A 14,636-nucleotide genomic window follows, 5' to 3' on the forward strand; every position below is an offset into this window, starting at 1 on the left:
TTTCTTTAACTAAAACCCTTTAAGATGGTGCTCCAGCATGGCTGCAGTCAAATGACTGAAACATCTAAAAGAATAAAAGAATTATTGTAAAAACCAAATAACCCTTTCATTACTGTATTTATTTTGAGATGCTCTGTGTTTCTCTCAATTAGATTAAATATAACAAAGAATTTAGTAAAATAACTTTGTTATCATTAAGCTAGAGTTAGGAACATAAATTGTGGCTAAGGTTTGGTGGAAGATTTTAATTCAAAATTTATGAAAACAAGACATTTCTACTACAGAGTCGGTTTCAGCCAGGCTGGTAACGAAAGGGTTAAAACAATGGCAATTTCAAAAGAAATGTGGGAACAGAAGGGTGAAAGATTGTTACCGAGAGGATACTTCATCACAGAAATTATTGATACAACTTTTTTCTTCAGAGCAATGTTTGTTCTTCATCTTGGTACTTTTCAGAATGGCATTGCTTTCTTCTTGTGTGGCTGCGTTTGTGTTTAGTTACATCACTATTTTGAGAGAATGATTTACCACAGATATCGCAGTGATGTGGTTTCTCTCCTGTGTGAATATATTTGTGAATGGTTAAGTGACCTCTCTGAGAGAATGATTTACCACAAATATCGCAGTCATATGGTTTCTCTCCTGTATGAATGTGTTTGTGTGTAGTTAAGTGAGCTGTTTGAGAGAATGAGATACCACAGATATCACAATGGTATGGTCTTTCTCCTGTATGAATACGTGTGTGAGTAGTTAAATGACAACTTACAGAGAATGATTTACCACAGACACCACAGTGATATGGTTTCTCTCCTGTATGAATACGTTTGTGTCTAAGCAAGCCAGTACTTGAAGAAAATAATTTACCACAAACATCACAGTGGAATGGTTTCTCATCTGAATGAATGTGTCTGTGAGTACTTAACTGGCCTGTTTGAGAGAATGATTTACCACAGATATTGCAGTGATATGGTTTCTGTCCTGTGTGAATATGTATATGTTTAGTTAAGTAGCTCCTTTCAGAAAATGATTTACCACAAACGTCACAGTGATATGGTTTCTCTCCTGTATGAATACGTCTATGTCTAAGCAAGCTACTACTTCTAGAAAATAATTTACCACAAACATCGCAGTGGTATGGTTTCTCATCTGAATGAATGTGTTTGTGTTTAGTTAGATTACCTTTTTGAGAGAATGATTTATCACAGATATCACACTGATATGGTTTTTCTATCTCTTTCAGCATATCATCATGAAAATTAATCATGCCAGTTTGTGGTATACATTTAACATGGTTTTCACAATTCATTTTCAATAACACTGTGTAACAAGATTTTGTTGTTGTTTTTGGTCAGTAAATGTTATTTCCTGTTTGTTTCTATCTAGAAATCAAAGAAAATCTCTACTATTCCCTTCAAACTTTGCTTTTGCCACCTGGATATCAATGTTTTGAAACTGACCTATTTTTCCATTACATTTCAGACAGATTCAGCTCTGAGCTGCTGAAGCAGAAATATCATTATAGCAAATATTCTGCTCAATACCACAGATTTGCTTGACCATAGCCACTTGAGCATGTCCCATTAGCAGCTGATAATATGTGCATCTCTGATGATGAGCAGTAGTGGGGGGGGGGAGCATCATAGCCAGGTCTTAAGAGAAATTCTTTGGGGTTTCAACAAATGTAACAAAATCAAAGTTTGAAGGAAATATTAGTCATTTTTCAAACTTTCTAGGGGTGAGTGTATAGGAAATAATTGCTACCCAAGAGCAACAATCATGTTACACAGTAATTTTTGTTGTTATGACACAATATCTTTTCTTTATATTCCTCTTTATACTTCATTCGTAACAGATGTGAGTCTTGTATTTCCATCAACTGTAATCTTCATCAATATATGAAAATGGTACAAACTGCAAACTCTTGCTATTTTGTCCAAGAAGCATCCAGTACAAAACTCAGGTGATAATTTGATCACGGATTTGTTTCTGTTCTCTATAACAGCTGACTTGAATTTTTAAGACAATAAATATCAATGAAGCATCTAATGTAAAAAATCTGTCCTTGTCTCATCTGATAATCTGAAATAACAGAGAAACAACAGTGTAAGATATAAACGGTACAAAAATAGGAAATTTTACTAAATTTCTTATAGAGATAAACTGAAGTAAACATTTATCACAATTATATGGCTTCACACCTGCATTAATTATTTGTGTTTGTTAAGTTACTTTGTTCAGGGAATGAACTTACAACTGAACTTCACTTTTCAATTTGTTGTTTAAATTACATCATGCAACTTAGATGCAAGCATGGTAGTTATGGGTTCAATCCCACTGCACACTATCTTGAGCAAGTACATTGCTAGTACATTTGGAAGATGGAAACTGAAAGAAGCCCATCTTATAAATGTGTCCATTTATAAGTTTTTTTTTCCTCCATTGATATCTTATGACATTAAAATTTTAGGAGATTAATTCAAGGTTTATGAAGAAATAAATTCTTTTGAATCATCTCTTGCTTTTTAAAAGAAATACACATATTTCCTACCAACTGATACCCTGGTGGAGATGCATTGTGCAATAAAATGGTTCATATCTGGTTGATTAAAAATGCAAATGGCAAGTATTTATTGACCTTTTTCTTTCCTTTAAAAATCGGCACAAACTTTCTGGCCAACCCAATATATACACATATACACACAACATTTTATAAAATCTTATGTCTATAGAGCACTGTCCAAGGGTTTATAACAGATGGACTGTTGACAGGAACTTCACAGCAAGGCTAGCTAGTGACCTGGTCTGCAAAGAAGGGACTTCCGGTTAGGCAGGACTATTGTCAGGGATCTTAGATGGGTGATCACATTTGCCCTCACGGTGTATAACGTAACGAAACGAAATACTACACCAACAGACTCTTGTTTCAGGTTGATGTTTTGTGTATAGCGTAATGAATCTACAGGGTGTCCACAAAGTCTGGGTACATGGGGACTAGCACATGCTTTAAGAAATTATTATTTCTTATATTTAATTGTTTATGTTATGATTTTATTTACTCCATGTACCCACATGGGGATTAACACATACTTCAAGAAATTATTATTTCTTATATTTAATTTTTTATGTTAAGATTTTATTTACTCCATGTACCCGCATGGGAATTAAAACATACTTTAAGAAATTATTATTTCTTATATTTAATTTTTTATGTTAAGATTTTATTTACTCCATGTACCTACATGGGGATTAACACATAATTTAAGGAATTATTATTTCTTATATTTAATTGTTTATGCTATGAATTTATTTACTCCATGTACCCACATGGGGATTAACACATACTTTAAGAAATTATTATTTCTTATATTTAATTGTTTATGTTATGATTTTATTTACTCCATGTACCCAGACTTTGTGGACACCCTGTATATATTAATGTTTAATATGTTATATCTTATCTGTCATGCCACACAAGTCGATGCTCATAGTGAAATATTTTTAGTTGAAATTTTGTGTCCAGGGAGTCATTCCCTTTTAGTGCCTTATTATTTAACACACAGGTTCGATTTCCACTCATTTAATTATCATTTTTTCTAAAATTTTCGTTGTGTCTAGCAAGCTTTTCAATAATCAATGTGTTTAGTTGAAATGATTCGCGTCTACTTTTAATTTAAGATTCAATTATATTTTAAACCAGGGGTCGGCGAACTGGAGTAAATTAACTCAAGTCGGGTAAAAATGAAGCTCTTGGGGGTAATGAGGACTTATTAGACATAAATAAAACTATATAAAAAGTTCTTCTAGGAAAAACTTTCTCCCCCACCCATTTTCTCGCAAATTATTGGTTTTTAAAAAAATTTTTTTTCCAAAAACCCACGTTTTCGGATACGGAGATTCCGGAAAATTGCCAAATTTCGGATACGGAGATTCCAGAAAATTGCCCTCCCTCCCAATTTCTTAATTTTTCACTTTATTCCGTAACCCTAACCCTAAAACCCTAACTAGAAAAATTTTTGGAAATTTTTTTCAGTATCATAATCTCCGTATTTTTTTCGCATATTTTGAGTAAAAAAAAAAAATTCTGAATAAAGTTAAAAATAAAGAATTTAGGGGGGCGGGGAGGAGGGGTAATTTGAAAATCCCAATTTTTGCCAATTTTTTTGCAGATTCATATTCTCCGGAGCCGAAAACAGGGGTTTGTGTACAAAAAAATTTTTTTTTTTTTAAAGGGGTGTTTTTGGGGGGTACAAAAGGAAGTCTTGCCCTTCTGGAAACACTGCGTCTGTCCAAAGTAATGGACGTGTTTAGTAGTCGTCACGTCAAACAGATTCAGTAGACCTTTTGAATTTAAAGAATCTATGATTTTCTGCCTTTCAAATCAAAGGGGTAACGCAGGCGTAAATATCTATATTTTGTGGTAATTGGTTACAAAAGTTCCCCGATCCCCGTTTTAAACAGGGTGGACAATTTTAAAAAGAAAACATTGCAAATGAACACAACAAAGCAAGGCATTTGATAAATTATTATAAGTTACTAATTTCTGCAAACTTCAATGATTGGAGAGGATTTCAGAATATTTTCAAGTTATAACACACAAGAAGGTAAAATGTCGACGATTGCGACTCTACAACGCAGTAGTTTATATGCTAGAAGTAGAAGTAAAATCTCAAAAACATCACAGCAATCTGTTATCCATAAAAGACACTGGCGGACCGAAGACAAAGAAAGGACACACGAAAAACGAGAGACTTTAATACTTACGGAAGTGTTTTATAAAAGATATTGGTATAACAATGTAGTGGTACTTGAGAAATATTTTATAAAGGTAATCGCTATAGTCATGTGTAGTAACGTTTCAATTTTAGCGTACATATTGTAGAAGTAACACGAAATTGATTTCGTGTCAAATTATACTAATTGCGCATGCGTATCAATTTATTTACGGAAGCTAACTCTCAGTGCATCCCTTTATTCTTTCAAGCAATTGCCACCGGTAGTAGTTCACCTCGTTTGTTTTTTTGCCAAAAAACCCCACGTTTTCGGATACGGAGATTCCGGAAAATTGCTAAAAATCGGAATTTTGAAATTTTTCGAGCACCCCCCCCCCATAATTTCTTCATTTTTCACTTTTTTCCATAACCCTAACCCTAAAACCCTACGACTACAAAAAAAAAAAAAAAAAAAAAAAAAACAATAATAAGGAAATAAAATAAATAAATCGATTTTCGAACGTTGGGCAATATGCGCGTATGATAGCTATGGCAGCATCTGGCAACGCAGGCCTCTCTCAAACCTAGACATCCACTGCTTGCTACTGTCTTTCACTCAGTCGCTTTCAAGCATCAGTTGTGTTGAAAAATATAAATCCTACATACGACCAGATCGACTTAAGATCCGTCGGTCGGAACAGAACTCAGTCGTAAGTCGAAAAGAAGGTGTATACTGGAAGACCACCGTGGTATTGTGTAGTCTCTCCGGATTCCAAACGTTGCATAATCTACACAATGCAGCAGTGTGTTCGTAACAACTTTTAGTTCAGTATCTAACATTGATGGTTTGTTTGATGACTCATGGTTAATTCTCTATGTATGTGCGTGACCATTATGGGCCTTGGACGCTGCTGGCTTCTCGTCTCAACTTGAGCCAGCAGGTCTCCACAGGATAACCATCTTCTCATTCGAAGAAGGCAGATCTCTACTATGGAACATGACGTGCAGCGACACGTTTTCCGGCTCTAACCTTGCTGCTTTGACGACAAACTGGGTTGGCTGCTGCAGCGTGTGTTGCTGATCGTTCACCGCAGCAATGCAATCGCTATCGTTACTGCGGGCGCAGTTGAGCACAACATTTGTTCTAGTGCGTGTGACCTATCATCTCCTCCCCATCCAACGGTAAATTTTCAGATTAACACCCGCACGATTTCCACTAGGGTGTTAGGGTTAGGGTTTTAGGGTTAGGGTTTAGGGTTAGGGTTAGGGTTTTAGGCTCAGGGTTAGGGTTAGGACTAGGGTTAAGGTTATGGTTCGGTAATCGTGCGGGTGTTAATCTGAAAATTTACCCATCCATCTTCCACTGCTTACCCCACCCCCACTTAGTTTGTTTTCCATTCTTATTCCTTTATATATTGACAAACAACGGCACTAATTTTATTCAAGGGAAAAAATCCCATTACATCGCACAACGTTTTGTTGACAATCCATAGCAGTAATTGTTTTCACCTCAATAGACGCCAGTGATTGGTTGAAATTCCTGAAATACGACAACTTTTAACATGAAATAACTTCGAATATAAAAAATTTTCTCTGTTCTATAAGACAAAATATACAAGTATACGAAGTTTGAAAGTGTTTTGGTAGAAAACACACTAAATAAAACATAAATAAAACAAGGTGCCTGCCAAATCAGAAAGATCCTCAACATTTTGCATGTAGTGAAGAATTATGTGTACCAACAACAAATTAAGTCCAGTGAATAAATTATTCTTAATTATGAATCGATTCACTCATTTGTTTACTTCAAAGGCATACACATTCCTTTTGCATCTGTTTACCATGATACACATCTAACCACTACAAATCTTTTACTCATTCCATCTATTTTACTAATACTGTTACCCCAACCGCCACTACGAAGTTCCTGCAATAAATCTATGGATAACAAAAGGTATTCGAAACTGCGCCGGTGCTTTACTTATCATCTATTTATACATGTTGTATAATGCGCATACTTACACACACACACACACACACATATATATATATATATATATCAGGAGTGGCTGTGTGGTAAGTAGCTTGCTTACCAACCACATGGTTCCAGGTTCATTCCCAATGCGTGGTACCTTGGGCAAGTGTCTTCTACTATAGCCTCGGGCCAACCAAAGCCTTGTGAGTGGATTTGGTAGACGGAAACTGAAAGAAGCCTGTCATATATATGTATATATATATATATATATATATATATATGTATGTGTGTGTATATGTTTGTGTGTCTGTGTTTGTCCCCCAACATCGCTTGACAACCAATGGTGGTGTGTTTACGTCCCCGTAACTTAGCGGTTTGGCAAAAGAGACCGATAGAATTAGTACTAGGCATCCAAAGAATAAGTCCTGGGGTCGATCTGCTCGATTAAAGGTGGTGCTCCAGCATGACCGCAGTCAAGTGACTGAAACAAGTAAAAGAATATATATATGCATATATGGGTACAGGACGTCACAAAAGCTAAACAACATGAAATACGAAGACATTTTTTTTTGCGAACAACGAGAGAAAGAAATACGGTAAAATTGAATGTTTATATATTAATTAAGATGTGTCGATGGCAGTCAAACACACTGGTCATTACGAATTTGGATTATTGTAGTAATAAATATCAACTGTTGACATTAAAAGTGGAATTTCCATTGTCGTTGGTAATTTACCAAACAAGAAATAAATATAAATATGTGGCTTCTTTATCAAACAATCAACTGGTTTTTAGTAAATGGAGAGATGACAGTCATTTGTATTTTGTAGATATGGATGAAATACATTCGAGTTTGGAGGAAATAAAACAAATAGACATACCTGAACCATTATTAACGAGAGGCAAATATACAAATTATTGTGATGAAATCAAGGATATTAAAGTTACTGCTGAAGATGTCATCATTGTTTTCAACTTAAGTTTCATAATTTTCTTCAACAATGGTGGTCAATATTTACATTCAGTTAGACACTACATGATTAGTTCTTCCGATGGTGTAAAGATGGCAATTGATGACAGTTTTTTGTACATTCAGGGTAAGTGGGAGAAATATTTTGAGGAATTTCAATATCAAAACATTTTGTGTTTGACCCAGACTGGGGAATACAACAGAATATTTTTAAATAGAAGAATTTATAAAGATACAGTAGATTTCTCCACTATAAACTGTAAAGGACCAAGGTTTGTTGGAAGCCCTGGGAGGAGATGGAAAACGAATGAATTGTATGTTGAAGGGTTGTTTATGGTGAATAAAGAAAGCTTCCCGGTTGCTCGTTTACAAACAGACGAATTTCCTGTTCAAGTAAAAGATATTGATATTTCTGATGAAGGAAAGACAGTTGTGTGTGAAAAAGCCAATAATGGAACTGTTAAAATATTTAATGAAGACGGGGAGCTGCTATGTCACAGAAATGTGGCAAGTTTAGTTGGTGGTGTGTGTTTTACACAAGGAAAACACATAATGGCCACGGTTCCTAAAAGAAAAGAAATATTTCAACTGAATGGAGAAGATTTGAAGACATCTCAAGCTTGGACAAGTCTCGTCCCTTATGGTGTAATATGGAGAAAAGTGGGGGGTATTTACTGGTGTCAACATATTGAATTGATTGAATGTCATTGCATAAAGATTGATGGGGACCAAGTGAACATTCTGGAATCTGTGTCTTTATTAAATCTTGATTCTGGTCTTTGTTTCACTTCCGTTACATCTGAGGAAATATTCAGTAATGGATTAATTGATAAATTGGAATACAGAGGAGGAGATGGAGATGGAGGAAGAAGAGGTGAATCAGGTCAAATAATTGGTAAAGGTAGATTAAAGGTGAGATGTGGTAATTACATAGCGGAGATTAATAATTCAGGAATTGATGAAATATCAGTGAGGAGACTGCCATATAGAACAGCAATGGTCCCTTTTTCCATTCCTGCATTCGAGGAACCTGTTAATTATGATTTTAGGGACCTGAACAGTAAACTAATTAAGTTAGATGAGAATGTGAGTATGTTGATGTTTCGAGAAAGTGTCACATTAATCAGAACAACAACAACAGTGGACATACTTCAACATGAACAAGAAGAAGAAGCACCACTGGACATTTGTCGGTGGACAGATGAATGTTTCATTGTCGCCTTTGGGAAGGAAATGAGGGTCTTCAACAGGGATCTCTGTTGTTTAAAAACCATCAGAACTAAGAAATACTACAACACAATTTATAAATACAACGACAATCAACTCGTGTGTGGTGGTCATTATATTAGAGACATAACTCAAGAAGAAAGAGACAAGAAATACCAAAGAAAAAGGTACAACAACAAGGATTACTATTATTGCAAAGACCCCAACACCTTTGACTCTTATTATGTGGACGTAGTTGATGTCAAAGATGGGGAATGTAAAGATGAAGTATGTCATGGGGAGACGTGGAAATTTTTAAGGTGGGAGGGAGATGTGGTGGTGGAGGATGTGGGGGTCACATCTTTTGGTGAGGTTATTGTTGTGAGGAGGGAGATAGAGAAGAAGTTTGGAGATTGGATTGATTTCTGTTTTGTGGAATGGTTCAGGAAAAAGTTGTTGGTGAGGAGGATAAGAATGGAAGGAAGAATACATTTTGGTCGGGATTATTGTATTGCAAGACTTCGTCTAACCACAAAGGGTGAATGCGTTTCTATAACAGATCCAAAAAGCAATATTTTCCAAATACATTGAAGAGGAAATCCGGACAGTGGAAGATATTAAAATCCAGACACTGGAAAATAATCCAAAATATTTAATCCTCAGGAATATTGATAATGAAATCTTCCAAGTTCTTGGTTTTGATGTTTCAGAAAATTCTTTGATGATTTTTGGAATTATTCCTGGACGTCAATCTTTTGCTTTCTTTCATTATGACAAATAAATATTTTTAGAAATATTAAACTTGAATCTTGTTATTATTATTATTATTATTGTAAATGGGTTCACCTGGGAATCGAACCTGCATCGCATACATTGCATTCTACACACTAACAATTATTGTTGTAACATTCTTCAACATACTCTCTTTGTGTGTGTGTGTGTGTGTGTGTATTTATATACAATATATATACATGTGTTTATATATATATATATATATATATATATATATATATATACACACACACACACATATTTATGTATGTATGTATACGAATAAGGCTAAATATGAACTCACTTTTGAATATATATACATAAAAATGTGCTCCAGCATGGCCGCATTCAAAGGCCTGAAACAAGTAAAAGAATGTGTAAGATTTCTGGAATAATTTTGCAGCTTTGACATCCACCCCATCAGGAGGACTCAAGCCATATCCAACCTGAATTTCCACAGGGCGAACTGGAAGTCAATTCGCAGAGAGATTCGAAATCAAACCTGGCATGACAGCCTTTCTATACAAGACAATGACCTCAAACTAAGTTATTTTATGTCAACCATACAAGACATATGCACCAAATACATGCCAAAAAGAAAGACCAGCAAACATGCCAATAGAATTCCTAGAGACAGGAAAATCCTTATGAGACACAGAACAAAGGTCTCAAACCAGTTAAATAGAGAACTGGAGGATAGGAAAAGGGCTAAATTAAAACTAACACTGTTAGAAATAGAAAACAAGATTAAACTCTCACATGAAAAGGAGAGAGCAGAGAAGGAGAAGAGAGCAGTAGAAAGCATAAAAACAAACCCCAAGGCTTTCTATAGATTTGCAAAAGAGACTGCCACGGCACAGTACAAAATAGGACCCCTATTCCTGCCTAATGGCTCACTGACTGCAGACCCCAAATGGATAAGTGAAGTGCTCAGTGTGCAATTCAAGAGTGTTTTCACTTCTCCTCTGAGTCACACGCCAGATCATACATTCAAAATAAATGGAAGTGGAGAGACAAGTTACTGAAGAGATTGCAAGAGTGCAATGAAATGATTTAACAAAAAACTATATAAATTAATAAAGGACTGAAGCAGTGCGTGTGTTTATTACCGGCATAATGCCTCTCCTAAGGTTTAATTGTATTTCTTTCAACACACGTATCCACATCAAGAATCTTGCACACGAAATACACATGTTTTCATCCATGTGCATCAGATGACCATACCAGCGCAGTTGTCTCTCTTGCACATCACATCTGATGCCTCTTATGCCCAGCTTTTCCCTCATGATGCTTACACTCTATCATGTATGCACACTGACACTACACATCCAGCAAAGCATACTAGCTTCATTTCTTGCAATACACACACACACACACACACACACACACATATATATATATACATATATACAATGAGCCTCTTTCAGTTTCCGTCTACCAAATCCACTCACAAGGCTTTGGTCGGCCCGAGGCTATAGTAGAAGACACTTGCCCAAGGTGCCATGCAGTGGGACTGAACCCGGAACCATGTGGTTGGTAAGCAAGCTACTTATCACACAGCCACTCCTGCGCCTATATATATATATATATATATATACATGTATACATACGTATGTATGTATATATATATATATGAGTGTATGTGTGTGTGTGTGTAAAAAGCACCCATTACATTCTGTAGAATGGTTGGTGTTAATTTGGAACCTGAGCTGCTCCCTGGCTGGCCAGCCCTTGTAAAACTGTCCAAATGGTGATGGTGTCAAGTAAAAAAAAAAAGCACCCAGAACACACTGTTGAGAGGTTGGCATTAAGATGGGCATCCAGTCGTAGAAACCAAGCTCCTCCCCAAAAAACAAACAATGGAATCTTGTGCAGCTCCTGGCCTTGCCATTTTCTGTTATGCTGTCCAACCCATGCCAGCATGGAAAACGGACACTAAATGATGATGATGATGATTCAATGTCAACTAAATCACTTATGTCTGTTCTCCCTTCTGAAAATACCTTGGATGGAAAATATGTTAGTAATATCAAATAATGATTTCATTAAAAACATCACAAAGGTTGTGATTATAGTGGGTGAACTTTGTTATATCTTCATTCCTATGAAGACATATCTATGGTTTATATACGACATTAGTTTCAAAGAAAGATTTTTGTTATTGTACAGTTAGTTACCTGTCTGTATGAACATAGACGTGCCTCGTTAAGTGACTTTTTCGAGAGAATGATTTGCCACAAATTTCACAGTTATATGGTTTCTTGCCTGTATGAACATATTTGTGTGTAGTCAAGTGACTGCTCTGAGAAAATGATTTACCACAGACATCACAGTGATATGGCTTCTCTCCAGTATGAATATGTTTATGTGCAGATAACTCACCGCTCTAACAGAATGATTTACCACAGATATCACAGTAATATGGTTTCTCTCCTGTATGAATATATTTGTGTGTTTTTAAGCTCCCTGGCAAAGAGAATGATTTACCACAGATATCACAGTAATATGGTTTCTCTCCTGTATGAATATATTTGTGTGTTTTTAAGCTCCCTGGCAAAGAGAATGATTTACCACAGATATCACAAGGACATTGTTTCTCTCCTGTATGAATATATTTGTGTGTAGTTAAGTTACCTCTCAGAGAGAATGATTTACCACAGATATCACAGTGATATGGTTTCTCTCCTGTATGAATATATTTGTGTGTAGTTAAGTTACCTCTCAGAGAGAATGATTTACCACAGATATCACAGCGATATGGTTTCTCTCCTGTATGAATATATTTGTGTTTTTTTAAGTTCCCTGCGTGAGAAAATGATTTACCACAGATATCACACTGATATGGTTTCTCTCCTGCATGAATGCGTCTGTGATAAGATAAGAGATAATTTTTGAAAATGATTTTCCACAGATATCACACTGATATGGTTTCTCTCCCGTATGAATAAATTTGTGTGTAGTTAAGGTATTTCTCTGAGAGAATGATTTATCACAGAGATTACAGCAATACGGTTTTTCCCCTGTATGGATATGTTTGTGAGAAGTAAGGAAACATTTATAAGAGAAAGTCTTTTTACAGACATCACAACGGTATGATGATTTCCCTGTCTCTTTTGGCATCTCTTTCCCATGTAATTCACTTTTCCACAATTTTTCTTCCTTTATATGAATATTATCCTTCTTCTGTTTGTATAGATCATTCCCAGCAAATATTCCCTCTTTTACACTTCTGTCAACTGTGATCTTTCTTGATATCTGAAAATGGCTTCAGATTCTTGGCCAATTTCTTTAATTAGGTAGAAAAATTCTCTATACATTCCAGAGAGTGAAGAAGGGAAATTGCATCATAAACTTCCACTTACAAGAACTAATTCATCAATATTCACCATCGATTTACATCAAAAGGATTATGTTTGTTCGATGCGATATCTTCTGTTATCACATGATATTGTGATGTATCTAAAAATGAAGATTCTCTTCTGCCAATGTCAGCTGATATTCGGAAATAAAAGAGAACTGTAATAAAATGAAGAAGAGACTTGAAAGGCTGAGATTCAACTGTGGAAACTACACTCCATTGCTGTATTGATAAACTGTGAATGTAAATGATGATCTGGACAATTTGAATTTATTCAGTGAATCCTTTCATTTTCAGGGCTCAAAGAGTTTTATATATACATAACACACACACACACACACACAGACAACTACACACATACACATACACACACACACACACACATATATATATATATATATATATATATATATATATACATAGTCTTTTACTTGTTTGTCATTTGACTGCGGCCATGCTGGAGCACCGCCTTTAATCGAACGAATTGACCCTAGGACTTATTCTTTGTACATATATATGTATATATATACATATTTATATATATATTTACACATACACACACACACACATATATATATACATGTATATATATATATACATACTTGTGTGTACATATATATATATGTGTGTGTTTGTATACATGTATGTATATATATATATATATATATACATGCTTAAATATATGCACCTACATATATATATATATATATGTGTAATATACTTTATATCACATATTACAATTAACCCCGCGTATTCAGAAATTAAAATCAACACTTCAGTTTCGCAATATTATCCTTATCATCATCATATTATTGTTATTAAGGCAGCAAATTGGCAGAATCGTTGCCGTCCCGGACAAAACGCTGAATGGCATCTCGTCCGTCTTTACGTTTTAAGTTCAAATCCTGCCGAAATCGACTTAGCCGTTCATTCTTTTCTTGGTCGATGTAATCGATTATTCCTCTCCCCTCAACTTTCAGTAGAAAGGATTATCATTCTATTATCCTGTATGTAAGCGCCAAGAAAGGAAATACTTTATCGCAATATTGCTGTTGTCGTGTTTTCAATTGTAATTACCGTATCCGTTGAAGGTTTAACATAATTTTTGGCACTGTCATGGTATTAGCTGTCAGAATTGAAAGTAGAACTGACAAGGAACGTTACTGCTAGTTTTGGTTGATTCTTTGGCTACTGACTGGCCGGAGCTATCTGTCTGTCTGTCTGTCTGTCTATATTCCTATGGATCTCTCTCTATCTCTCTCTCTATCTATGATCCATCCATCCATCTACCTACCTACCTACCTACCTACCTACCTATCTATCTATCTATCTATCTATCACTCGTTCACCTCTGTTTGTGTCCGTAGAATTTATCAAATTAGAAAACGCAAATTTAATATAAAAATATATTTTCTGAAATTGCAAATTATTTAAAATATAAAAATATAATTTTCAACAGAGAGAATTTATCAAAATAGAAAACAAATGAAGTTTGAAGTTTAAAAATAATAGGATCGACCACTCACGACTAGCTAGCGCGGACGCGCGACTGCGCGTTCGGGACCACTCTGCTTTAGTAGTACCCTTATACTCTGTGTTGTGTTTTCAAACGCATGGATATAGGTGTCAAATTTGTTCCAATAACT

The 14,636-nt window shown here is 35.3% G+C and overlaps 1 protein-coding gene and 1 pseudogene across 6 annotated transcripts in view; both read right to left on the bottom strand.

Annotated features, from left to right (window-relative positions):
- Nucleotides 1-225: 225 nt before the first annotated feature.
- LOC106878343 (uncharacterized) overlaps nt 226-14,636 on the bottom strand; it is a 107,245-nt gene continuing 92,834 nt past the window's right edge. For 3 of the 6 annotated variants that reach the window (XM_089344126.1, XM_089344124.1, XM_052977398.2), the window contains one exon: nt 226-2,079. In XM_089344126.1, coding sequence (XP_089200252.1) covers nt 419-1,306 — 888 coding nt within the window. In that variant the 5' untranslated portion in view covers nt 1,307-2,079 and the 3' untranslated portion in view covers nt 226-418. Of the gene's footprint in view, nt 2,080-4,761; nt 5,032-9,936; nt 9,989-14,636 lie in introns of those variants that run through there. The other 3 variants (XM_089344127.1, XM_089344125.1, XM_052977396.2) reach the window with 2 other exon arrangements.
- On the bottom strand, nt 11,806-14,108 carry LOC149130765 (uncharacterized; annotated as a pseudogene).

The sequence above is a fragment of the Octopus bimaculoides genome, chromosome 28, assembly GCF_046866305.1.
Source record: "Octopus bimaculoides isolate indiv1 chromosome 28, ASM4686630v1, whole genome shotgun sequence".
In the NCBI taxonomy this organism is placed as follows: Eukaryota; Metazoa; Mollusca; class Cephalopoda; order Octopoda; family Octopodidae; genus Octopus; species Octopus bimaculoides.